Source organism: Camelina sativa, chromosome 13, assembly GCF_000633955.1.
Source record: "Camelina sativa cultivar DH55 chromosome 13, Cs, whole genome shotgun sequence".
Classification (NCBI taxonomy): Eukaryota; Viridiplantae; Streptophyta; class Magnoliopsida; order Brassicales; family Brassicaceae; genus Camelina; species Camelina sativa.
Window position 1 is genome coordinate 4394742 of NC_025697.1, and position 26011 is coordinate 4420752.

The window sequence follows — 26011 nt, forward strand, 5'->3', positions numbered from 1 at the left end:
GCACTGAAGATTGTGCAAAGCTTTCCAGATTCTACTTCATGATCTATGGAGTAACCGCTTAGCATGTTTCCCATGTCTTCTCGATCTGCTCGTGCATCAGGGCCTTCATGTGATCTTATAATCATCTAAGATGGAAAACAAACAGATACAATCTACATAAATAACAAACTGGAATAAGATAAGGAGACGCTTTTAACCCAAAGTTTTACACTTACCTTTAAGTTAGACTGTTTTAGAAAAGTCTCGGTGCAATCAGCTCCCCAAAGAAGACCCTTGTAATTGCTTTCGCTCAGACCATCAGCCATCCACGGACATGACCATAAAACATGGTTAAGAGTTATATTCTCGTCATCGTTATCACCAATTTGTCTCCTCTCAATCTTGTCAAGTTCCTCAAAAGAACCCAACAACAAAGACGGATTCACAGTGTCTTCTTGGACTCGAGAAATTTGAAAGAGACCTCCATGAGTTGTGTAGACGCTATTTGATATGACCGATGCCAAAGGTAGCATTTTAAAACAATCGATACACTTGGAATATAGCATCGGTCCATGCTCACCGTACCTGTCACATATTTCTTTCAAGAAATCAAGCTCTTCTGCAGAAACTCTTGTTTCAGAGCTTCCTCGAAGTAAAAGTACATTCTCAGGCATCAGAATCTGTAGTTAGAAACAACAAGTATCTCTCAGATGGGAACAATTATGAATTAAGACAGTTAAACAGATAAAGTCAAAGAAAAACATATCTAGGGCCTTAAATCTAATGCTTTCATGTCAATATTAAGCAAACTCATATTGAATATACTATTTGTGATTTAGTGAAAACAAATTTAATGCCTTCAACATTAACAATCCAGAGTAAGTCTAAAGACCAATGCTTCAGCGCAGAGAATATTGTCTTTATAATTTAAAAGACAAACAGGGGAGAGGCCCAACACTTCAACTAACGTTCCATCACAAACAATCTAATAAGATAAAAGGGAAAAAGGTATATATGTACCTTCCAAGCTAAGAGAACCAAGAACACTTCTAGGCTCCAAGAACCGCGACCAATATAATTACCGTTGAACACAAACGACTGATTCTGTGAAGGCCTGCCTGATTGATCAAAGATTTTGAGGAGATCGTGTAACTGACCGTGGAGATCCCCAACCACAATCACTCTAGAATTCTCACTATTGATTTTAACGCAATTGGATTCTTTGTTTAGAATCTGTGAAGCAGAATCCACCAAAGAAAGAGCCACAGAATGTGGTAAGACCATAGGAAACTCAGAAACAGAGTTCTTCCATGCGAACTGATTTAGCAAACCCATCAAAGTCTCAACCCATTCAATAGTTAGTAGTGACTCCAAAGGCCATGAGATTGGCTCCAAAACAATGTCACCAAAATCCCCGCCAACAGAATCATCTCCGTTCCCCAAATAAATCTCCATCTCCATTGGCTCAGTCATGTCATCGAGATGATCAACAGTTTCAGGTTCGTATTTTCTACTACCCATTCCTTGTACACTTGCTATTATCCTAGTCACCTGTTGCTTCTCTTGATCATCCAATGTCTCATAGCGAAACCCACGAAGAGACTTTAAAGAACGGTCTGAGTTACTCACCTGCACAAAACAATTCAAAAATTTCACATTTACTGCTCCACCACATTTACTCTTAAGAAATCATAAAGATGTAGTATATATACTTACCACTTGCTTTAAAACCGAACACAGAATTCGAGTTACACTATTCTCCGGATCCTGATGAAGCAAAGATCATAACTTTGGGCGTTAAAGGTTGCAAAAGCAAATAAAGATAAAGACATTACTAATAAGCTCAGACTAACATACTTTAAGAAAGTCACGATCAGCACCACGTCGAGATATTTCTTTCAACATAAGCAGAGTACGCAGTTGCTTATAATTCTTCATTCTCGTTGTTTTAACCGCACTTAGCTTCGTGAATGCGAATTTGCAAGCTTCAAGCTTCGCGTCTAGAACCCTTTTTGATATTTCTACAGAAATCAAAACCATCACATGTTATCACATTACTGGTTTTTGCTCGGACACGGAGACAATTTTCATGGAGATGAACCAAATCAAACTGACTGGATCAAAAAAAAAGAAAAAAAAAAATCAATAGAAAAAACAATTACCTGGAGGCGGCATATCGAAAAAATTGAAAATTTCACCGTGAGATTGACAGTGAACGGGAAAATAACCACAGTGCGGTGAGTTCGTCGACGCAGTTCCGGCGTCGATGTCGATTACAACCGCCGTTTCACCACCGAGGAACGAGCGTTTTCCTTTTAACTTCTTGCCGGTTCTAGGGCAACGAAACCACGCGCATTTCGCTACTTAGAAAGCGAAAAGGATGTTGTTTTCAGTATTAATGGGCCGGCCCATATATTTAAAGGCCCACTTGGAAACAAATACACAAGTCTTCTTCTCTCTCTCTGAAGTTAGAGATTTGCTCATTCTGAATTTCTGATAATATAAACCTCCTCAACAATGGCGAAAGAGAAGGCATGAGAAGAAGAAACGGGAATGGCGGGAGTGATTAGGGCTAAGCAGCTGTTTCTATGCTCGTCGATTCTCGCGAGCAACAATAGCAAGGTTCTATTACGCGTTCCTCGGCGTAGTATCAATGTAATTTCTGGGAATCTCAATTCGAGCGAGACGAAGAAGAAGGAGAAAGAGAAGAGGAAGAGGAGGAAAGAGATTGAAGTGGCAAAAGTGACGGCGGAAGCAGTGGTGAATAAGGAAAAGCGGAGGACAAGGTCGAGCAGAGAGTATGAGCTCGCAGACGACGGCGAGGTTCCCTCCTCACATGTGCCTGTGATGCTCGGCGAAGTTGTCGACATTTTCTCTTCCGTTCGGTTGCGTAGTTTCGTTGATTGTACTCTTGGCGCAGCTGGTCATTCTTCCTCTGTAAGTTCCTCCTGATGTTTTTAGCTTAAATCGAACAAACTGTTGCATAGGAATTAGATTATTAGGTTTGATGAACAAACTTTTATGTTTTAGATGCCTATTCTTTTAATGTAAGTGGGTTGTGAATGTTGTAATTTGCCATTTCAGATTATTCAAAGCCACACTGAATTGAAGCATTTTGTTGGAATGGATGTTGATCCTGTGGCTAGAAAACTGGGTCACTTTCATATTGATTCTCTCATGCATCCAACTTTGAAGGCTTCTATTGTGTTGAAGAACTTCAAATACATCAAATCTGTGATTGCTGATACACAACCGGAGTTGTTAGATGTTGGTGTTGATGGTATTCTTATGGACCTGGGAATGTCATCTATGCAGGTAAAATTTGTGATTTCGCAAGCAATAGGTTTTGTTTCCTTGTATTGTTGTTGTTGACATCACTCACCCACGCTTTCTACAACCTGTTATATGGCAGGTAAACAATCCTGATAGAGGGTTTAGCGTTCTTCAGGAGGGGCCTCTTGATATGCGCATGGATCCTCAGGTGAGGGTACTCAGATCTCCTTGCAGTAGAATGACCCTGAGGGGGTTTTGAATCTAGGCTGAAGTTTATTCTAACCTTATCCAGTAACATGTGACAGGGGAGTCTAACAGCAGAAGATATAGTGAATTCTTGGCCAGAATCTGAACTGGGGAGAATCCTACGAGATTATGGCGAAGAAAGCAACTGGTATTCACTTCAGAATAGAATTGTTAAGGCTCGGCTTAATGGCGGGTTACATTCTACTGGTGAACTAGTTGATCTCATTCGGAATATGTCACCAGGAAGCAGAGGTATACATATCACTTGATTTTCTATTTTTTTGACTTAGATGTACGAAATCTATCTTGAGATTTCATGATTTGCATTTGCATCTCAATGTGAGTTTCCTGTTCGTGGTCAAAGATTTGGTTTGCCAGGTATAGGAAAACAAAAGAACGAGTATGTGTGAATGATAATCCTTTTAATCTTTTATTTATTCGACTTCCGTTTGAATTGCTGTAGGAGGCAGACAAGGTTGGATAAAGACAGCAACACGTGTATTTCAAGGCCTAAGGATTGCAGTGAACGACGAACTCAAGACGCTACAAAACTCGCTATACTCGTCGTTCGATCTTCTGTCTCCAGGTGGGAGATTAGCAGTCATCTCCTTTCACAGTCTGGAGGATCGGGTTGTCAAACAAACGTTCCTCGACATCTTAGGATTTCAAAGAGAAGAGATCAACGGAGAGGGAAGTAGTAGTGTAAAACCGGAAAGGCTAATGGAAGAAAGTATAGAGAAGGAGTTGAAAGATAAAGAAGCATGGATCAAGCAGACAGTAATTGCGTCGAAAGGAGTGATACTGACAAAGAGACCAATAACGCCTTCAGAGGAAGAGGAGAAACTGAATCGCAGAGCAAGGAGTGCCAAGTTGAGAGTGATCCAGAAGTTGTGATTGCTCTTTGAAATGTTTTTTTCATTATTAGATGGAATTTGTCAAGTTCGATTTAGTGGAATTTGTCTCTTCTCTTCTCTGAGACTTGCTTTTTGTGTCTTGTTTTTGATCACTCGTTTTTGGATTAAATAACTATTGCCTTCACATCAATAAATGGCTATGTATTTGTAATCGAGAGGATTTATGAGCATAAGGGTACTTACTCCATTCTTCCTTTGCTTCTTGCTGGCCTTATTAGCATTTTATATTGGAGGTAACTCAAATTCCTTAAAACTCTCAACTGGTTTTAATGATAGCATTTTGAAGTTAAGAGTAAGCTGACATGAGAGGCTGTAATATTACAGGTTTTTCGATGACCTTAAACCATATGCTTTAGTACAGTTTGTTCATTGCATTGTCATTCCCTTGATGGTTATTCTATTACCTCCAATGTATACACATTCTACGTATTGGCTTTAGGCTGCAGGTTAGTGCTAAGGGTTTGTGTTGATATAAATCTTCAGTTTGCTTTTGCAATTATAGCTTTCTTACCTCTGGTTCTTATTCTAGATTCAATTGGCTGAAATTGCAGGATTTTATCTCTTAGCCAAGGTGGTAGAAGCTGCTGATAAGCCTATATATACCTGGACTCATCATATTATTAGTGGCCATTCTCTGAAGCATTTGTACCCTGCTATGGTCCCTGTCTTCCTTACCCTCGTGCTTGCAAAAAAATCGTTCAAACTGAGAGGTACATTCTCATATATATATATATATATAAAATGACCGGAAATTGTAGATCCGTATTCTTGACTCATGCATTCCATTGTTGGATGTTGTCTCAGTTAAACACTTATGTTTGAATTTTTATGTCTGCTTGTATGTTGTTTCTGTTTATGTTTATGTAATGAGTTTAACTTGTTTGGTTTCATGTATAATCACAATCGGTTGATGTTTCTTTGTTATGTAATGAATTTAAGTGCTTCAGTTTTGTTTTTATGTATGAGTTTTAGTTTAATTTAACATGTTTGACTGATTTGTGTTTCACTTTGTGTCCTTCCATGAGGTTTGGGGAGAAGAAGAATAAGACAAAGTTCTTAATTTAACTTTTTAGCAACTCTCAATGGACCCATAAAAAATTTACAGTTTCTTAAGAAGTTCTTAATCTAACTTTTATCAAAATTTTAATAAGAAAATATGTGTTAAGCAACTTTGTTTAAGATGCATCAATGGAGATAGATGCCCTAACTAAGCTCCCCCATTCAAACAGTTCAGGTTTTTTAACAAGAAAATTAGAAATAGCCGAAAGGGTTACCTAAACCGTGCTAAACCAAACGGAATGATTTTAATTTCGTCAAATCAGACCGGTTGAAATAAACTATTTCTTTGACCATACCAGTTAGGTATCTGACTGTTGTCGCCTCCCGTAAACACACCCACTTGGACCTCCGAAACCCTTCTTCTTCTTCTCACTCCTCCACGAAATGGGAGTAATTGATCTCTCTTTCTCACAGAGTCTACTCTTATCTCCGTCGCGTTCCACTCCTACCTCCTCCACACACCGTTCCATCTCTTTTCTCCCGGCGGGAATCAACAAGTCACGGAGTCTGCCGCCGTTGCGTTCAATGAGCCACGATGACGACACGGCCTCTAAGGAGGCCAAGCTATGGGGCGGAAGGTTCGAAGAGAGTGTCACTGAGAAGGTGGAGATGTTCACTGAGTCAATTTCATTCGATAAAGTTCTCTACAAGCAGGACATTATGGGTAGCAAAGCTCATGCTACAATGCTCGCTCACCAGGTTTTAACTTCATGCATTGCTATAACTTCATCTGTAGATTTGATTCGAATTGGATTTGGGGTTGAGAACAGAGGTGATTGTTTGTTGGAGATGGGAGCTCCTTTGCTGCGTTATGTTTGATTTGATATCTTATTCTAAGTCATGCTAAAGTCCCGATGGTTTGTTTGTTCTTACAGGAGCTAATAACTGATAGCGACAGGGATGCCATATTGAAAGGTCTTGATGATATCGAGAGGCAGATTGAAGCTGGTAAGTTTGAGTGGAGGACAGATCGAGAAGATGTGCATATGAACATTGAAGCAGCTCTTACTGATCTTATTGGTGAACCTGCAAAGAAACTTCACACAGCACGGAGCAGAAATGACCAATGTGCTACTGATTTCAAGCTTTGGTGCCGTGAGGCTATCGACACAATCATTGTTAAGATCAGAAATCTTCAGACATCACTTGTTGCATTGGCTTTGAAGAATGAGGTGTTGATTGTTCCTGGCTATACTCATCTTCAAAGAGCTCAGCCTGTTTTACTACCACATGTCCTCTTAACTTTTGTGGAGCAGGTTTGGAGTTCCTTCTTTGCTCAAGCTTTAGTTTGCCTTTTTGAGTCCCTTTTTGTTTTGTTTTCTGGTGAGGCTATGTTAGTCAAATTTAGCAGCAGCAATTTTTAACCATAATTAGCTTTACGGGGTTTATCTTCTGGTGATTAGGTCTTCCTATGTAATTCTGCATTGATTAGCTTGTGCCTTAAACCATCATAGGTTCTTACATTTGCTGAGATCTCTCTCACACAATCATCTTATATGTACCTAGTTACCAATTAGTCTTTTCCTGCCTCAGAACATGACAGGGTTCTTACATTTTACTTTCGCACTATTATCTTATTAGGATTTTACTTTCTTGACTGGTACTTTGTTCATCTATGGCAGCTCGAACGTGATGCTGGTCGTTATATGGACTGTCGAGCAAGGCTAAATTTCTCCCCCCTAGGAGCTTGTGCTTTGGCTGGAACTGGTTTACCCATTGATAGGTTTATGACTGCAAATGCTCTTGGATTTACCGAACCAATGAGAAACAGGTATGTTCCTAGTTCTTGTATTGGCTGCATCAACTCTCTCTCTCTCTCTAATTATATGTCTTTCTCTGTAGGTTTACGGTTTCTAATTTAGTAAGTTTTTTTCTTCTTTATTTGAAATAGCATCGATGCAGTTTCAGATCGAGACTACGTGTTGGAGTTCTTATTTGCAAATTCCAACACAGCCATTCACCTGTCACGGCTGGGAGAAGAGTGGGTACTTTGGGCATCGGAAGAGTTTGGTTTCATGATTCCAAGTGATTCCGTTTCAACTGGAAGCAGTATAATGCCACAGAAGAAGAATCCAGACCCAATGGAACTTGTAAGAGGGAAATCTGCAAGAGTCATAGGCGATTTGGTCACTGTCCTGACACTATGCAAAGGACTTCCACTTGCTTACAACCGAGATTTCCAAGAAGATAAAGAACCGATGTTCGATAGTACCAAGACAATAATGGCAATGATAGATGTCTCTGCAGAATTTGCCCAGAATGTAACATTCAACCTAGAGAGAATTAAAAAAAGTCTCCCCGCGGGACACCTTGACGCCACAACTCTGGCCGATTACCTTGTGAAGAAGGTAAATGTCAGTTTAAATTTTTCAAAATCTTTCATTTTGTAACTAGAGTCAGAAAGATAAATACTGTCTTTTTCTTCTTTTTTGTTGATTGTCAGGGGATGCCTTTTAGGTCATCTCATGACGTAGTTGGGAAACTAGTTGGAGTTTGCGTTTCAAGAGGCTGTGAACTTCAGAACTTAAGTCTGGAAGAGATGAAAAAGCTGAGCCCTGTTTTCGAAGAAGATGTGTTTGGATATCTGGGCGTCGAAAATTCAGTCAATAAATTCAGTTCATATGGGTCTACTGGATCAAACTGTGTAGCTGAGCAACTTGGCTACTGGGTCAACAAGCTGAACATGACCACCACCTGAGCTGGGACCAAACCATTAGCAAAAGAGTCGTCTATTTTTCTTTTTTTTTTTTGAGGATATTTGTTGTCAAGTACCAGGGAAACTTTCATGTAAAATGTTGCAGCAGATTGAGGTAGACAATACGTTGGTGCCTTCGCGTTGCAAATCTTAAAAATAAGTGTTACTGAAGTTTTGTAATATTTGAAATCTAGATATTGTGTAAGTGTTTGGTATGCTTCGCGTTTCAGATGTTCTCTAAAATATCAATGTTCAATTCAATATATCCAAACATCAAATCAAATAATAGTGGATTGCACTTCGATGTGATTTTTGGAACATGGGAGGACCCCACATGTCATGACATCCTCCTTAGGAGCTGCAACATCTGTTACATGTTATGTATGTAACTTGCGTTGTTCCAAAATGTCATTCTCCATTTTTTATGACCAAACACAAATTGACACAAACACAAACCAGTAATAACCTCATTGGTGTTTCCTCTTCTCCAAAAATAGTTAAAGCTAATCTAATCTAATCCAAAAACTCTCCTTTCATTCAATATCCCATTTGATGGTTGAGTCACTTTCTGACTTTGACACAATTCTTGTCCTAAAATCCCATGTTAGCTACCACTGGTTGATGCTTTTTTTAGTTTATTAGTCGGATGGATATTAACTATGGTGAAAGCTCCATCATTTTTTTTTAATTGTTTATGTTACACTCAGTGGATCGAGTTTATATTGTTATCTGGTGAACCTCATTTCTCTTGTTATCTTTGACCTTAAGTCCTTGTTTTTGTTTGTAATCATTTTAACTTCTTTGGGGATTTCTCTGTCACGTAACTCAGTATTAACTTATACGCCACTAATTCTTAACACGATTGGGGTCTCTTAGAATTCCGTAGAAAGATGTAGTCGTGTCATTTGGTAACACTAAACAATCTCATTTATACAGAAAATTCAGATTAACATGATCTTCATCACACCAATCACTTTTTATCCCTATCTCACGATTATGCCCAACTACAAATTGAAATTAGACATGTCGTCGTAGATTGATTAATCACAAAAAAAGTCGTCGGATAAATAAAATTTTAATTTGTTGCGACTTTGTCCTCCTCTCCACTAACTCGAAATAATATTCTCCAATGATTTGACCTGGTAACAGAAGTGTCGATCTTTTCGAAGTCTCTAAGACACTACACGTGGCTATCTTCTAAATCAACAAGACTCGACATAACACTTTTTAATTTGTCGACTAAATATAATTTAAACCCAAATTAATTTAAATGTAAAAACAACAAAAAACCAAAACTTTATTAAACCAAAGAAAAATTTAAGGTTCAATGTAACAGTTTCGTCTTATATACTACAGTAACCGGAAACCGGTTAATTAAGCACCGGGCAAGAATCTTTGGAAGAAGCGTTGTTGTTATTATCGCCGTGCCAAGACCAGACGATGTCGTTTAACGCCGGCCGTACTTGTTCTTCGTATAACCTATCGTACTCCAACGTATCTCCCGCCGATTTGCAGAACTCAACCACCGATATCTCCGGCGCTACTTCGAACACTTCCGCCGTCATCGAAAGCCTTCCTTTTCTCCCTTCCGTTTTACCTTCCATCTTCACTTTGAAATCCTTGGTGATCTTCACCTTCATGTTCATCTCCTTCGTAACCGTTTCGATCTTCTCCATCACCTCCGTCGCCGACGACCGCGACGTGAACACCGATTGGACCTTCCTCTTGCTCTCGAACAAACTCGACAGATCGAATCCGGAAGACATCGATGAGATGAATTCGAACGCGTTGAAGAATTTAGGCGAGACCGGCTCTGTTTGATTTTCCCAATCTCCGTCTTCTTCTTCTTCGTTTTGCTCTCCGCTGCTCTGAGAACAGATCGGTTCCTCGATTTTGAAAGCTAACGGCGGGGTGAAGTTTTTCCGGAGCCAAGGGGTTCTCATAATCGCCGGAATCGAGATCCGTCGATCTGGATCTACGACGAGGAGTTTCGAAATCAATCTCCTAGATTCCGGCGAAAACCACGGCGGAAACTCGAAATCCGCTCTGAAGATCTTCCGGTACATGTTCATAAGATTCTCGTCTTGAAACGGCAAACAACCGGCGAGGAGAACATACAAAACGACGCCGCACGACCATATATCAGCTTTAGCTCCGTCGTAACCTTTCTTCCGTAAAACCTCCGGCGCAACGTACGCCGGAGTTCCACACTGCGTGTGAAGCAATCCGTCGTGAAGGATCTGCTCAGGCAACGCGGATAATCCGAAATCTGAGATTTTCAGATCTCCGTTCTCGTCTAGGAGAAGGTTCTCAGGTTTCAGATCGCGATGAGAGACGCCTCTGCTATGGCAATAATCAACGGCTGAGATTAACTGCTGGAAATATCTTCGAGCGGCGTCTTCGTGAAGCTTACCTTTGGAGATTTTGCAGAAAAGCTCGCCGCCTCTAACGAACTCCATGACGAAGAAGATCTTCGTTTTCGTAGCCATGACTTCTTTTAGCTCGACGATGTTTGGATGACGAACGAGCTTCATGATTGAGATCTCTCGTTTGATTTGTTCCATCATGCCTGGTCTCTTCATTACTTGATCCTTGTTGATGACTTTGATGGCGACGCACTCGCCGCTTGTTATCTCTTTGCCGTAGTAGACTTTAGCGAAGGTTCCTTTGCCTAGTAGTCTTCCCATCTCGTACTTGCCGAACAAGATTCTCCGTTCTTCCTCCATTGAATTTTTTATAGGTTTCGTCTTTATAGTCTCAAGGGAAAACAAAAAAAGGTGATATAGTAGAGAGGAGGGTTAAGAGAAGGTGGTGTTGAACCAAGAGGTTTGGTTAGTATTGTGAGTATATGAGAAGATATTACTGTCGTAGGTGAAGTAGAGTAATTCCATGTTGTCCATGGAGCTTATTTGGGGAGAGGAAGAAGAAAGATATGACGATGAGTGAAATAACAAAGGAGTAAACAACACAGTTACGTGGTGTCCTCTTATTATTATATATATACTTTGATCAGGCAGGCACTTACATGTCACACCGCAAATACGTAACCCTTCTCTAATGTAAAAAATATATTTAATTATTAATATATACTATATATTTATACAAAATTAAAAATGAAATTGTTTGCAGTTGGTTTTATTTAGTGGTGCTGGAAAATTTAAATGTTTATGTTATATAGTGTTGATACTTAATTTTTTAAAATACTTTTTCTATTTTTTTTTCTACGGAACAATAATTTCTTTTGAGTTTTTCTTCCTTTTTTTTTCAAAATCCTTAATTTGTTAATTAATTGGCTAAAATTATATCTTATTTATTAGTAAATCGTTTACTATAATTGTAGATTTCTAAATTATTGTAGCCAAATTTGTAGGGAAAAATAGAGTGTTAAATCAAATAATCAACGTCAAAGGCAATAGACAATCAATAATACTATAAAGCTAAGTTTGCAAGACACTATCAATATTTCTGAATCAAAATATGATATGTGTCAAAAGCTAAACGTTTATTATCATCAAACAAAAAAATAAGCTATTTTGTATATTGGGTTAATCGATATAATGGGACGATTTCTGTGATCTTCTATTAAAGAAATACATTATTGCTCGAATTATATCGTGGGAGAGAAAGGAATAGGTTATCACATTATTGACAAAACTTCCTTAAAATAATGTCAATAATTCTCTCCAACGGTCTAATGCCTTTTGTCCGCGTATCTTATGTGGTGGTTCCACCCAATCTTTTGTATATTAAATTTTAAACTCTTTTTTATTTTTAGTTTTAAAACATTTCATTAATTTTAATCATACAAATTAAGTTTCTGGTTGGTAGACTATGAAAACTCGAAGTTTTAATAAATTTAAAAATCTATATACAAAATGATTTATATCTTGCTAAAGGATCAAAATTAGTTTTTATTATGCTTGTATGATAAGGTTCATGCAAAATATATATACATATAAGAAACTTTATAAGACATCTCTTACAATATATACGTATAAGAAACTTTATAAAGTCTCAACCAAAAGGAACTTTAAAAAACTTCTAGACAAATTTTGTGAGGCTCCATAAACAATATAGACTGGTCCCAACAATTATTTTTGGTGTTTATAAAGATACACATTTTTTTTTTGTTATGAATCTATTATAATAACAAAAATACTTTTAGCTAATCGTGATTTTGGGATGTCACTTTCTTCAAAGTAGGGATATCTTTTGTGTTCACCAAGGAATGTTTTAAGATCAGGAGTTAGTACTTTACTAACCCATTAATAATAGCATTATAATAATAATAATAATAATCAATAATTATAAACGTAAAAAAAAAAAAAAAACAACGAGATTGGACACAAACCCCTTGTGACCCTCGTGTGCTGTCTCCAAAACAAAACAGAAACGTCAGACAATGAATGTAACTTCAAAGAAAAAGAAAAGGTTGACATTTTCACAGCCAAAAGAGCTTCCCAAATATCGAACTGTACAACACACAAAAAAAAAGAGCTTGGAAGGAAGGTATGCATGAGTTTTTACAGACAGAAAGCTTTTGCTACATCTGAAACCTAATCAAACACTATTATTCATTATTCATATTTCAAAGACATTGTTATTCCAACATCACCTTCACAAAGCAAAAGCTTATTTTTACCTATACACACTTTCCTCCTGCTTTAGCTCTGAGTACATTCAAATGGGTGAAAGTTTCCTTCTGCCAATTCTTGCATCCTAAACCTTTGCAGAAGCTCCACAGATCTGAAAGTGAATTATCAATTCACAACAACAAATCACCAAATCAACTTTGTGATCTCTGAAACCGTATGGAGTTTTAATATTAACTCAAATCACAGAAAACTTACAGGGGATTCTCTCGATTGTGGCTTAGCTTCTGTTGATTAATCTCCATTACTTCCACCACATTGGCCGTTGCAGGTCCAGCTGATCCACCCGCTACAATCGATGGGACTGCTGCGGTTGGGCTCCATATCTTCAGACACATTTTTATTAGCAAATGTTAATTTTTTAAGAGATCTTACATGAAGTCAAAACAAACCCTGAAGATAGCTTTGTACCCTTTCTTACCTTTATTGTGTTATCAATTCCACTCGTGGCCACAACACTATCAAATGGGTGACACTGGATGCAGTTCACAACTAGAAACAAAGGCTTATTCTTTTAGCCAACCAAACGAAATTCACTGAATATTGGAAAAAAATACTTAGGTAATAGATAAGCGTGATAAAGAAATTAACCTGCTTGATCGCCAAGAAGCACTTTCATAAGCCTTCCCGTCTGTTTCTCCCATATAAACCACCTACCATCATCGCTTCCGCTTGCAATATATTCACCTGAAATTTGGTAATAAAATATTCACAGAGAGTCATTGACGTTTCAAATTTTGTAAATTGCTTCTTTCTCATACACTGGGATAACATAAATGTTTCAACCCTAAGAAACTTACCTCTCTGACCAAGAAAACTGGCCTGCTTAATATCAGTCCCTGTATTACAGTGGCCAACATATCTACGCTTCATATCAATGGCTCCCTCTGGCTATAATCACCAAGAATCCAATGGTGTAGAAGTTATATATCAAATTAAGGAAGGGTATGACACAGCTTCAAAGAAGCCAAGCACTAACTTAATAAAACGCATTCAATGTGCTCAATTTGTTTCACTTCTAAAGAATTACCAATCCATAATCCTATAACTTACCTGATAAGACGTTCTATCATTTTGAGATGACGATGCAGTTCCTGAGGAGGCATTATCAACTGTATTTTCCATCGGTTTATCATCACCTACTCTATGAATTCGTAGGTTGAGACTGCCACGCATAGAATTCGAGTCTGGATCTCGTCCCTCATCATCAGACAAGGAAGTTTGAATATCCAACTCCAACTCCTCGTCATAATCAGAGTCTTCTCTTTCGGATCTTGACATATCATGTGAACTGTCACTGTTGGCCTCTGATCTATAAAGTATGTCACTCAAAGAAAGTACTCTAGTGGTTCCAGCACCCGTCTCTTCATTTTTCTCAGTTCCAGCTGTTTTGTCAAACAAAAGACAAGTACAAGAGTATTAAAATGTGAAAAGAAAGTCCCTTGCCTTAATCATGAAAGCTTTTAAGCACATAAATACTCCTTGGGAATGTAAAGATCCCCCAAGTCAAAGAAAAGAGCTCTACATGTGTTACTTTGATACACTTTCAAATTAGTAGAACATACATCAGACACATAGACAATACTATATTGTTCTGGACAAAAAATTAAAGGAAGATAGAGATGCCAGATGGAGTTAAAGATGATTCTACGAATATATGTTAACGATTCTTCTCTCATGATTATGATAAATTCTCCTCATTGATCAATGGTACTAACTCATCGAAGAGCCAAAAAAACCATCTAAGCAGAAACATCTTGAACCTCTATTCTAGCTCGACGTGGAAAACGGTAACAGCATGAAAAGTGAAAAATTACTGTTACTAAGCAGTTTATCTGCAGGAAAAGACATACGTCAGTTGTCACAAACCTGCTTGAAGATCCCTTTTAATGCTCTCCACCTTTGCCACTATATCGGCATCTGATGGGTTCAGATGTTGTGCAGCAATCGCAAAATCTAAGGCTTCTTTACATCTTCCTAACTGCGTGAAAGCACATAAGTATATGAAATAGAAGGGAGGCTAAAATAAATGCTTATTGCAGAATCATCTCTCTGTCAAATAGTAAACTAAATTAACTGTGATCAGAGCTATAAATTTACTTGATGCAGCGCTTCAGACATGTAGTAATGAGCTTTAAAAGATGAAGCATCAATTCTCCGAGCATTTTGACAATCTCTTACGGCCATATGAGCATCATTCTTCCACTTCCTCTGGAAAATAAAGGAATCAGCTGACTGTGGTTATCAGGGAGGATGTAGTGATTCAAGCTAGTTATAGACACCAGTTCTAAAGGACCTTGAGCAACAATGCAGCACGAGTACAAAGGCATTCAAGCCTTAGCGCAGACTCTATATCATTAGAATGAGCATCCAGAACTTCATTAGCTGCCTCAATTGCATAGAAAACATCTGTACCCTCTTCTAAAGACATTTTGGCAATTTCTACCAATTCGGTGCACTTCTTAACCTGAAAAGAAAAGAGTCAGATGCACTAAGAAAATGGAATGACAAGGTCACCTAATGGAACAATTACAGGGAGGTACGAACCGTTGCAAAATTGTTATTTCTGTGAGAGCCACTTTGAGGAGTAACGGAAACCTGAGGTGGAGATTCTACGTTGTGGAGGGCGTTACTGAAAGAAAAAAAGTTATCTACATCCCCTGGTGTGTATTGCATAATTCCCGTGCCTACAAGTCACAAACAAATAAATAGCAAAATGTTAGAAAAACTGACATTTTCAATGCGAAAAGGAGCCCTCAACAAGATAACTAAGTAGTGAAGTACAAACTGGCAGTTCGAAGTGAGCAATGTACATAACATAAAGTAAGCAAAAATCTAGTGGGTTAACATATTCTCCACTATAATCTAATTTTCAAAGGGGTTCACATAATAGAAAATTCATTTGCATTCTCAGCGTACTATCCAAATGTTCCATGGAAATTGCAAGAGTGTCTTCAGCAGAACGAAAGGGGCATGAGAAAGGAAAGAACAAAAAAAAAAGCGACATAAATCAAAACAAAAGTTCATTCGAATTATGAACAATCCTCTTTCTTAACAGATACAGGTTCATACTGCATGCTTAAGTATTTACGAAATTCAAGCTTTAAGAAGCAAGCATCTCAACTGTACCATTATTTACATTCATCAGGTAGGCATGCTCCCCGCTGTAACTGAGCAAAACTTCTTCGCCATTAGGACTAAAAGTAACATGTGTTAGGTGCAAATTTGTTCGCCCCTGAAATAATTTAAGATGTAGCAGACAGTGAGCTTGGGAAAAACTTTGACCAAGAACACAATAATACCACAGCAATGTAGAACTAGTAGAGTATCTTAATATCAATCAGATTAAACTAACACGTTCAGAAAGATGTATAGGACAGAAGTAATTGACACATGGAGGTGGAGGCATCCTTTTCCGACTTGATGTCAACGGTGGGAGCATCCTTCTATCGTACAAACGAGCAAATGCATCACTGCCAAAGAGGAAAAAAGAGCAAGAAGTTAATTAAGAGAAAAGGAGAGAATTCTGATCCACAAACATGGAGGCCAATACCTTCCACCAACAAGAAGTAGGTGTGGTCTTGTGGCACTTATATCACAAGACTTCAGGGAGAGTGTTTGCTTAGGAGGGTCAGCTAGTGCTCTTTTGGCACCACTGCGCAGATCAAGCTGCAAAATTCAGAGCTATCAACAACTTTAATTTTGCCAAAAGAAAATTTTTCATAAGAGCCGCACCAAATAATTATACGTACATCTACAAAGAATCCAGATAAAGCTCATATGATATTCAAACACCCACACAAGACATCTAATATATAAATATATGGAAAATACAAGGGGGATATACAAAAATATGGCACTCTGTTAGAAACTCATAGCTGACAATCTAAGAAAGTTGGAAAAATATGCTAAAGAATGTTGATCATAGACACTAGATAAGTATCAAAATATTATTTTGGAGAAAATTAAAGCCAAGATGGAAGTACTAGACAAAACAGACCCTTTACTGAAACAATGTAACCGGAGTTTGGATATTACCAGAACACTGCGGCATTCTTGGTGAGCGGATCCAGCAGGAGGACAAGAGGTAGATTCTCGGAAATCATGCTGCCGTAAAGTCCCATCTTCACTAGCACTCCATACGACATTGGGGTTACCAGGTTCGACCTACACGGTGGTAAAAACCTCTGCTAAATGAACAAACAGCTCAATATGCAAGACCCAAATACTGATTAAGAGGTTCTTACAGCTAGTTTTTTCACTCTTCGTGTGTGACATTGGTACAATGCTGATGGAGTAATAGCATTGTCATCATCTCCTCTACTGCTTAACCGGGATAGATCGAATAGCCTAACCTACAAGATAAGAAAAAAATACACGCACACACCCCAGAAGAAAAATAAAATCACCAATAAGATTATCAATTCCATACAAACCTTAAAGAGCACAACCCAAAGGAGTAGTTTTATATACCTCAGCATCTCCAGCACCAGATACCACAAGCTCGTCAGAGGTTTCAGGGACAAACTTTGTACAGAATATGTTGGCAGTATGCCCTGTATCTATAGAATGCAAAAGCTTCCGACTGGAGTAATTCCAAATATTGATCTGCAAATTAAAAAGAAGATATAACTTTCTAGAGAAATTAAATGCTCAACTGGACTTCTTTAATACTCTAACCCAAACTAGCTATAACAGCAAACGGTGAAACACTACGTAGACAATATAGTTTTTTGGAGGATGTAACCATCACTATAGATACTTCTTAAGCAAACCAAACAAGCTCAACTAACTGATGCAATGACTTGAATAACCAAAATTCCAATTTATCTGAACTACACAAGTGTAAAGGATAAAACTGAGAGAGTGATGCAAAGACAACAAAAAGGAAGAGCGCTAAGCTGGTATATAAAAAGAATATAAAATACCCTTAAATCATCTGATCCAGAAATCAACAGTGAACCATTAGAGTTCCAAGCCAGAGCATTAACACAGCCTTGATGTCCCTGCCACAAACAATAAACATCATAAGAGAAAAATACACGGATAGGCATAGTCAAGGCCTTCAGCAGCAATTTAAACTCAATCGTACCTCCATTTCCTCTTCCTGAGAAAGTCTCCGAACCAAGGAAGAGTGTAATTGCATTCTTTGATCAACCTCCTAGAAGCAAAGCAAGAATTTGAACAAAGTCTTTCTTTACTAAGAAATTGAACTATATATGTTACGAGAATCAAAGTCTCGCACTGTAGCTAAAACCCTAGCAATAATAATAATGAGAAAGAAAAGCAGAAATCCAAATTCCAATGGGACGGACGCAGAGAGGTTGAGGTAACGTACATGACCCGGGTCCTGGGACCTTGTGTGGAGGAGATTGAAGATGTTACCATCGTGAAATCTGAGATTCTCCATGGAGAAAGCGGTCGCCACCGATGATGACAAAATTGGAAGAAGAAAAAAAAGCCCTTTAGGCTCTCTCTTTGCAATCTGACGCAATTTCTCGTAACTGGTTCTTCTACATTCTACGGTGAGATCATCTGCGCGCACGTGTTGTGTATTTACGTACTCTTAACACATCTCAGCCGTTCGTTTTTTCTAACGATTTAATTAATAATTACAGATAGGTGCTTTTATTTTTAATCAAACTCCTCAAAGTTAAAAAAAAAAAAAAAATCATTAATCGAGGATAACACAATTTTAACACATGGTGGTGACCGGTGAACGACCATTTTTGCTGTCGATAATTATCGGTTAATTTAATTTCCTTATATAATTGCTTTTGAATATTATTTTGGGTAAACATTACTATTAGTTTTTGATCAAAGGGTTACCATTATTTTTTTTTTTTTTTACGTGACAATGTGTGAGTGTGACAAAATGGTCAAATAAGGCCGACGACTTGTCGCAAGAGCCGAGCGTCAGTTCTGTGACTGGTATTGGACAAGTGTTGATTCTAAAAATCTCTAAACAAATTCTGCTAAACCTTTTTTTCTTTCTATCCTAACGTTTATTGCTATGTTGTAGTACTGTTGTAAAATTATTCTTCCGATTGCATTTTTCTGGCAGAAAACAAAAAAAAAGACACATAAAGAATCAGGTTTTAAACTTGTTTTTCATTCAATAGAAATTACTAGTGTACTTTTACCTCTTTTCTAAAGACTATGTAACTTTCTTTTTTTTCACTTTTCTACTACTAGATTCTTCTACATTCTAGGGCAAGATTTTTTTTATTCATGTGTTCTAATTTCTAAACATGTTGGAGTCTAGACACGTACGTTGCGATCTTAATAACAATAAATATTTGAAGCAATGAAATAGTCGGCTTGGTTCACAAGATCCATCCGGCTTGGTTCACAAGATCCATCCGGTTTAGTTTACAAGATTCATCCGGTTGTATATATCTATATTAGTATTTTTGCAGCAATTTTTGCTTAAAATTTTTTTTTGAAATTTTTTTCATTTAATGTTATTTAATGTTTATATTCATATCCAAACAAGTTTAGTTAACTTTTTCTACTATATTTATAACCAAACACAATTAAAATATTTTAAATATCTATATATCTAATGTTTTATAATTAATAAAGATATTTAGAAAAATTATTCCAAATGAAAAAACTATTCTCCTATCATCTCTTTTTGATTTTAAAATTTAAATGTAATGAATCATCATATAATACAAAAAAAAAAGGTATATTTTTCTTGCATATATTGTGATTTGAATTTTTCTAAACAAACATATATTACTCAATTAATAGAAGTTTATAATTTATAATAGTAAATTATAAAATTTTAAGAAGTTTATAATTTATAACTAATAAATCTAAACTTAATAAAAAATTAAAATTATAAATATTTAAACATATTAAATTTTCAAAATTACATAAATAAGTTATATTACATGACGGGTTATATGACATTACAGAATTGAATTAATAATACTAAAAAATAAACTATCATTAATATGATATTTTAATATGGGTTAAATTCTCATTTTAATGTTTTAACAACATAAATATAAAATATGTTGAATCAAACTAATTTAATTAAGATTATAGTAAAAAAAATTATTGTGCGGTATACCACGATTTATATATTAAATCACTAAAATTAATAAAAAAGTATATTAGCAAAAATATTAAAATAGTACATTAACATAAAAATTAAAAATTAAAACTTAGGTTATAATCTAGTTATTAATACGACTTAAGAGTTGTACATACTAATACGACTTAGAGTTGAACCTTCACATTATGATATGTGTGACTTAGTTTTGAATCTTCACATGATATGCACTCTTATGTTTCTTGCGATGGTGATTGATGAGACGGTTAACTGGAAATTTATGTTTATCACTTAGTTTCTACGGAACCAAAAAAAAGGACTCGATTCTCATGCTCGACAATGGTACTCTACTTTCAAAGACATGTGGGTACACCTCCCAATTTAATCCCATTCCCACCGGCCGTTGTATAAAATGGATTCTAGTGCACAGGGCGATTGACGTATCCAAAGATCAAATTTTGTTATAACTGATACGCGGAAACAAAATGATAGCATACTAGTAAATGAAAAGAAAAAGAAGTTGGTATAACGAACAAGCTCAAGTGGCTAGACAGCATGCCACAAACATATCCCACTGATAATATCGAATACTCCTAAACTTGCAATTTCCACTACCTATTAAATTTATCTTGACATTGAATAGGTTTACTATATATGCAAGGAGTTTGCAACAAACTGGCACAGAAACTGTAAACACAATATCAAAAGAGAAATTAAAAGATGATGAGATGAAGTACAATGGGAAATCAAAGGGGCTTGTAGGTTTATGTTGCGCCACAATGTACACAATTGGACACAAAGACGACAGTACTTCTTTCATAACACATTCCAAAATTTACAGAGTGTTCTTGTTTCCGTCCTCTGAACAAGTACACGAGAAAACAAAATAGATATCCATATTTATCGTTTTAACACATATGTGAGTCATCATCATACCTATGAAAAACGTCAACAGTTGTATATGCATACAGATTACTGCACACACGTATATAGAGGGAGAGAGAGATTAAATGCTCAAACAGTATAATCTTATTCGAGCATAGATACCAAAGTAAATACTCACACTTTCGACAAATGATTCCACAATGAATGAACTAAAGATATATATATCTAGAAAAAGAAATGAAACATTACTAATTTACTATAACCAGTTCACGAACTTTTATGATTATTTTATAAAACTCTAGGTAAAGTGTTTTCCCTTATACCCACCATTTGCCACTATTCCCAACTATTCATCTAATATTTTAGTCAAGGCCCAACTAGAACTTAATTAGCGGTATAGAATAATCAAAAGCTCATACAAGTTTTCCTTTGCTACACAATAATCATTTTCTTTGCCACATTGATCGGAGATAAGCTCCTATACTCAAGTCATCAAACCCAAGATTTTTCTTTGATGGCTTCCACTTATCTTTTAACTGATTATCCCTTTTGATTGCACATATCTAGTAAAGACTTTAGAAATCATAAATATTCACATAACTTACATGGAAACTACAATGCCCATGATTCTGAGCACATCAACTCCAAACTTTTTCTCCATTAAAACCAATCTGATTCCATGGATTCAAGTACAATCTGCATAACTTTGACTCACCTTTAGAAGTTGAGCCTTGAGACAATTCATATGTGCTAGAGTCTGCAAAAAAAATGTGTTTGTTTCAAGTGATAACAACATATAATTTACTTAAGAATACATACATCCTATTCCTACGAGTCTAACCACGATGGATCAACAAAATCTTACCCAATTGAATATAAACATCAAATATAATTCTATATATGAGATACTTATGACAACTTTAATCTATTCCTAATAGTCTATATGCACACCTTCACATATATGTATGCATACTTTTGGTATGCACAAGACAGATATGAACACAAAATGACTAGCTAAAACAATCGTATAAAGGAAGATTCATGAAGGAGAAGTTATGACAGAAAGAGAGTGAGCACGCAAAAGCAAACCATATACAAAAAGTTTATACAACTTCCCCTTTGTGTGCTCACTCTCTTCTGTCAACTTCTTTTCCCCCATCAACATCATATATACACGCACATAATTTATCTGATTATAATATCTAAGCATGAAATATGTTTTTCAAAACAAAACAAACAAAAAGGAAGAAGAAAAACAAAAAGACAATTAGTCCAGAAACCGATGAAAAAAAAAAGATTAAAAAAAAAAAGAGAGAAAGACATAAGTACAGATCGAAGGTACTTGAAATCAAATCTGGGGATAAACAGCAACTAACAAAGACTTGATCGATGAATCCATAAAAGGAAAGTATAAATCTAAGTACGGACACTGCAAGTTAGGGTTTCATCTCTGATTGTCCCAGCTTTAGTTTTTTTTTTTAAAAGGAACTGAATCTAGAAACAAAGGTTAGGAGATAAAACTCAAAATTGCAGCTTGAAAATTTAATAAAACAAGCTTAATTAAATCTCTCTCTCTCTCTTTCATGCAAAGCATACATGTGTCGGCTGCCTCATTCTCTCTCTCTAGTCTCTACATATATCAAAACAAAAAAGAGATTATGTAGAGATTTTTTTTTTTTTTAAACCCTAGAATGTATAAAAGCTGAATCCGAAAACATTAAAGATTTAAGAAGAAGAAGAGAGAAAAAGGTGAAACAGAGATGAAGGAGAGAAGAAAGTACGGATAACAAAACGCTTGGTTATGGTTTGTCGGAGAGAGAAACGTGTCGCAATCGAAGGCTAGGATTTGACTTGAGAAATGTTATGAGCCGTTGGATGTGTCTTTTTGTTCCAGTTCCGTCTCTTTGCCGTCTTATCTGCTTACTATGGCCTTGTTCGTTATTCATTTGGATGGACCATCTCTCTTTGCCGTCTTATCTGCTTACTATGGCCTTGTTCGTTATTCATTTGGATGGACCATCTCTCTTTGCCGTCTTATCTGCTTACTATGGCCTTGTTCGTTATTCATTTAGATGGACCATCTGAATGAATCATTCAGGTGTTGTTTTTGTCAAAGAAAAAAAGAGCATCATCCAAAATTATTCACATGGATCATGTGAATGGTTCTCATTTTAATGATTCTAGTTGGACCATTTGAATGAAGATGGTTAATCAAAATTCTCCTGTTATTTTTTATAAACCATCTTCATTCAAATAATACATGATGCAGCAAGATATTTGGTTAATCAATAATTCTCCTGTTATTTTTTTATGAACCATCTTCATTTAGCATTAGATGGAAATGCTAAATGATGAAACGAACATTGCCAGAGAATATAAGCTATATATCATCTCTTTTTTTTTTTTTATAACTCAGTGCTCATTACAGAGAGTTACACACGCATCATCATCCGTCTCTTCTCTTATCTTCTCTCTTTTTTTAATCTTGTAAGATTAATTCTGGTTAACCTTATGTTCTTAATTTGTATCACGGTTTTAAACTTTAAACTGTTGTGTGCTTGGTCGTCAGAGTCGACTTGGTTCACAAATTATTATTTTTTGTTTCAAGTTAACCACACAATGATTAGAAGAAAAGTTTAAATGTTGTAGTTGATGTAATTAGTGCTGCGGTATAAATATAATTACTGTCGTAGCTTTGAATGGGTAAGTGGCGTGGCAGGGTTTTTGGTGCCCACTAATTAATAAACACGTTTTCTTTCCGTTCAACCAAAAGATAGGACCGGATACAGGTATACTATTCAGTGGCATGTTCATTTTTGGGTAATGAACCGGGTAATGCGATAAGGGTCGGAAACAAATTATCCACATATATGTATATATATAAAGTACTATCGATACCGAAGTATCTTGTATTAGCTAGAATCAAACTAGAGATTGTCTTAAACTTATGATAGTTTTTATGAATGCCTATCTTGGAAAAAAAAATTCATAACAAAAATGTATCGGTTAGTAATATACAGCTCTCGAAATAGACATGCAGTTAGTAGTTGAAATTAGTTAGTGGTGCTATTATACCGTTGCAATACAATTTACAGAAATTTATGTATATTTATTTAGTGATATAGCAAGAAGATGATGCAGCAAGATATTTGATTAGTTATCCATAAATCTTATATGATTGTCTGTTAATTTCGTATTTAATATTATTATAGGGTTTAAAACGTTCGCTTAAACATAATAAATAATGTGATCTTCTACATTTTAATTCTTATAATTGTTGTACCAAAACGAACTTACACCACAATGTCTTATGTCAACCGTAAATATGTTTGTCCGCAACTATGATGTTCTAACCTTGATTCTTTTTCTTTTCTTTTTTTTTGTTTAAACTCGTTTTCATTAAATTGATTTCCAAACAAAGAAATAGCTTAGAAATTATTGGTGCCAGGTTCCATAGAATTCTGATAATAGAGAGAGAAGAGACTAAGGATATACTTTAGTTTTAGAAATATTTTGTAAAATATTGATAATTCCTAGTATATATTTAATAATTTCTTGCCATTTTTTTAATATTAAACTCTTAATAAAAAAAGCGCTTTGCTCTTTTGTTCTTTGGCTCTTTGCAATCTGACGCAAGTTCTAGTAGTACTACCTGCTTCTACATTTTAATATGAGATCGTCTGCGCGCATGTGTTGTGTAACAGTGTACTCTAAATACGTCTGAACCGATTGCTTTTATCAAACAACGTCATCGTACAGACTCGTTTTAACTTTTAACGGCCAAAAAGTCTTTTAACAGAGACAAAACCCCTGATAATTAGTACAACAGTACGAAGCAAAGCTGTACAACGTCTTTCACAGTTTCAGATCTAGAAGTTGTACTTATTTGATCGAAGCTGAACTTTCTTGATATAGATTAGAAACAACAACATTTCAATATTAGTTTCCCATCGATCCTAACTTCTGGAAGCCATATTGGCTTTGGGTATTATCAAAAGTGAGTTGATGATATATAGCTTACATATCTTGCTTGTGAGCGATCCAGTTCACATGATAACTATTATATTCTGCTTTGTCTGAAAAGTGAATATATTTCATATCGAAGAGTGAGACCGACCCTCATTGATATTCATAGTTCAATAAATTAGCTTTCCAACCCCAATGCAATTTGGCTACACATTTTGTAATAAGCAATATAGCCTAAAAACCCTACATTTTCCAAAATAGGAGTTCACTGTATAATTTAAAAAGAAACCATAAGCTGTCTACTACGGTAGCTGCCGTTAGAGAACCACCGCGAATTATCCTAGTCTTTGGCCTGACTGTGACTAAGCAGACTCTTCTTCTCCTTCGGTTTCATTTCCCGAACTTTCTTCTCCTCCCTCTTTCTCCTTCTTCCTCTCTGGAGATTGCTTCAGACTCACCAAGAGCTTGGCCTCATCATCTTCATCTTCACCCCCTTCCTCACCATCAGAGTCATTGCTCTTACTCTTCTTCGAAGAAGTCCTCTGCTTTTTCACCTTGGCATTCACAGCTCCTGATGAAGATGAGGGCTTTTTCTGTTTTCGGTTCTTTGATTCAGGAACCTTCTTGCTAGGTTTCAAGACCTTGGGCTTCGCCTCCTCATCAGATGTATCATCATCATCACCAGCATCCTCACCACCAGAGTAGCTGCTTTTGATCTTCTCCAAGGAAGTCCTCGGTTTTTTCACTTTGGCATTGCCAGCTCCTGATGAAGATGAAGGCCTTTTCTGTTTCAGATTCTTTGTTTCAGAAACCTCCTTGCTGGATTTCACAGCTTTTGCTGTCTCTTTTCCATGACCATTCTGCTTGCTTTTGGACCGTCCACTCATGCGAGAGGCTGCTGCTACAATCTTCCCACCAATATCCCCCATCTTGCCATTTCTCTCAGATTCAGCCTTTGGAGCCTTCTTCTCCACATGTTTCGACTTTTCAGCTTTCTTCACACCACTTCTTGGCTTCTCTCCTTCTTCTTCACTATCATCAGACAGCTCAGCAGATCTGGCTTTCCCCTCGCTGTAAACACAATAAAGGTCATTGCATCTTCAGCAAAGCAAGACAAATATACTATAATCACTATAGCTCTCTCTAAATTATATATTCAACTTCATAACGTGTGTAACAGAGATAATAAGGTGTCTATAAGTGTGGTGCCTGTAAAGAGTTTCAAACAGATGCAACAAAGATCAATAACAGCAACTTACTACTGATTATTTTAAGAATG

At 36.5% G+C, this 26011-nt stretch overlaps 8 protein-coding genes and 1 pseudogene across 9 annotated transcripts in view; 3 read left to right on the top strand and 6 right to left on the bottom strand.

The window, feature by feature from the left end:
• Positions 1–2309, bottom strand: part of LOC104735101 (serine/threonine-protein phosphatase 7 inactive homolog) — a 4265-nt gene extending 1956 nt beyond the window's left edge. For both annotated transcript variants that reach the window (XM_019234420.1, XM_010454821.2), the window contains exons 1-5: positions 2142–2309; positions 1837–2000; positions 1696–1746; positions 1000–1608; positions 216–659 (exon numbers count right to left, since the gene is read on the bottom strand). In XM_019234420.1, coding sequence (XP_019089965.1) covers positions 216–659; positions 1000–1608; positions 1696–1746; positions 1837–2000; positions 2142–2154 — 1281 coding nt within the window. In that variant the 5' untranslated portion in view covers positions 2155–2309. The remainder of the gene's footprint in view (positions 1–215; positions 660–999; positions 1609–1695; positions 1747–1836; positions 2001–2141) is intronic.
• On the top strand, positions 2457–4599 carry LOC104735102 (ribosomal RNA small subunit methyltransferase H). Its single transcript, XM_010454822.1, has 5 exons — positions 2457–2916; positions 3064–3294; positions 3392–3460; positions 3558–3750; positions 3962–4599. The coding sequence occupies exons 1-5, from the start codon at positions 2533–2535 to the stop codon at positions 4390–4392; spliced, it is 1308 nt and encodes a 435-aa protein (XP_010453124.1). The 5' UTR covers positions 2457–2532; the 3' UTR covers positions 4393–4599.
• Positions 4527–5362, top strand: LOC104737927 (annotated as a pseudogene).
• Positions 5856–8383, top strand: LOC104735103 (argininosuccinate lyase, chloroplastic-like). The gene is made up of 5 exons (XM_010454823.2): positions 5856–6170; positions 6347–6727; positions 7094–7242; positions 7363–7819; positions 7915–8383. The coding sequence occupies exons 1-5, from the start codon at positions 5856–5858 to the stop codon at positions 8167–8169; spliced, it is 1557 nt and encodes a 518-aa protein (XP_010453125.1). The 3' UTR covers positions 8170–8383.
• On the bottom strand, positions 9440–11204 carry LOC104735105 (CBL-interacting serine/threonine-protein kinase 5). Its single transcript, XM_010454824.2, has one exon. It carries the CDS (start codon positions 10890–10892, stop codon positions 9537–9539), a length of 1356 nt encoding a protein of 451 aa, XP_010453126.1. The 5' UTR covers positions 10893–11204; the 3' UTR covers positions 9440–9536.
• On the bottom strand, positions 12560–18354 carry LOC104735106 (WD and tetratricopeptide repeats protein 1). Its single transcript, XM_010454825.2, has 19 exons — positions 18157–18354; positions 17911–17979; positions 17747–17824; positions 17292–17426; positions 17066–17173; positions 16857–16985; positions 16372–16487; positions 16174–16291; positions 15948–16053; positions 15366–15505; positions 15115–15285; positions 14919–15029; positions 14688–14799; positions 13872–14203; positions 13619–13709; positions 13410–13505; positions 13240–13310; positions 13017–13144; positions 12560–12912 (listed from the first exon to the last, which is right to left on the bottom strand). The coding sequence occupies exons 1-19, from the start codon at positions 18226–18228 to the stop codon at positions 12831–12833; spliced, it is 2265 nt and encodes a 754-aa protein (XP_010453127.1). The 5' UTR covers positions 18229–18354; the 3' UTR covers positions 12560–12830.
• On the bottom strand, positions 20353–22520 carry LOC104735107. Its single transcript, XM_019234376.1, is given in 3 exon segments — positions 20353–21426; positions 21429–21505; positions 21508–22520. Coding segments are annotated over 3 exon segments (180 nt in total). The 5' UTR covers positions 21563–22520; the 3' UTR covers positions 20353–21378.
• LOC104737929 (uncharacterized protein ZK546.14-like) overlaps positions 24859–26011 on the bottom strand; it is a 4855-nt gene continuing 3702 nt past the window's right edge. Inside the window, exon 6 of the mRNA XM_010458175.2 lies at positions 24859–25058. The gene's annotated coding sequence lies outside the window, so the exon portion shown is untranslated. The remainder of the gene's footprint in view (positions 25059–26011) is intronic.
• Positions 25095–26011, bottom strand: part of LOC104737928 (splicing regulatory glutamine/lysine-rich protein 1-like) — a 2555-nt gene continuing 1638 nt past the window's right edge. Inside the window, exon 2 of the mRNA XM_010458174.1 lies at positions 25095–25803. Within this exon, the coding sequence (XP_010456476.1) occupies positions 25095–25803 (709 nt within the window). The remainder of the gene's footprint in view (positions 25804–26011) is intronic.

Bases quoted from the DNA above. Each gene is read 5' to 3' on its own strand.
- LOC104735102 (XM_010454822.1), top strand. From the start codon at position 2,533: ATGGCGGGAGTGATTAGGGCTAAGCAGCTGTTTCTATGCTCGTCGATT. The intron at 2,917-3,063 runs GTAAGTTCCTCC...TTGCCATTTCAG, and splicing joins CAGCTGGTCATTCTTCCTCT to ATTATTCAAAGCCACACTGA. The intron at 3,461-3,557 runs GTGAGGGTACTC...AACATGTGACAG, and splicing joins ATATGCGCATGGATCCTCAG to GGGAGTCTAACAGCAGAAGA.
- LOC104735103 (XM_010454823.2), top strand. From the start codon at position 5,856: ATGGGAGTAATTGATCTCTCTTTCTCACAGAGTCTACTCTTATCTCCG. The intron at 6,171-6,346 runs GTTTTAACTTCA...TTGTTCTTACAG, and splicing joins CTACAATGCTCGCTCACCAG to GAGCTAATAACTGATAGCGA. The intron at 7,243-7,362 runs GTATGTTCCTAG...TATTTGAAATAG, and splicing joins ACCGAACCAATGAGAAACAG to CATCGATGCAGTTTCAGATC.
- LOC104735105 (XM_010454824.2), bottom strand. From the start codon at position 10,892: ATGGAGGAAGAACGGAGAATCTTGTTCGGCAAGTACGAGATGGGAAGA.
- LOC104735106 (XM_010454825.2), bottom strand. From the start codon at position 18,228: ATGGAGAATCTCAGATTTCACGATGGTAACATCTTCAATCTCCTCCAC. The intron at 17,174-17,291 runs GTATATAAAACT...CTTATCTTGTAG, and splicing joins CTGGTGCTGGAGATGCTGAG to GTTAGGCTATTCGATCTATC. The intron at 13,311-13,409 runs GTTAATTTCTTT...CTTTGTTTCTAG, and splicing joins GCTTCTTGGCGATCAAGCAG to TTGTGAACTGCATCCAGTGT.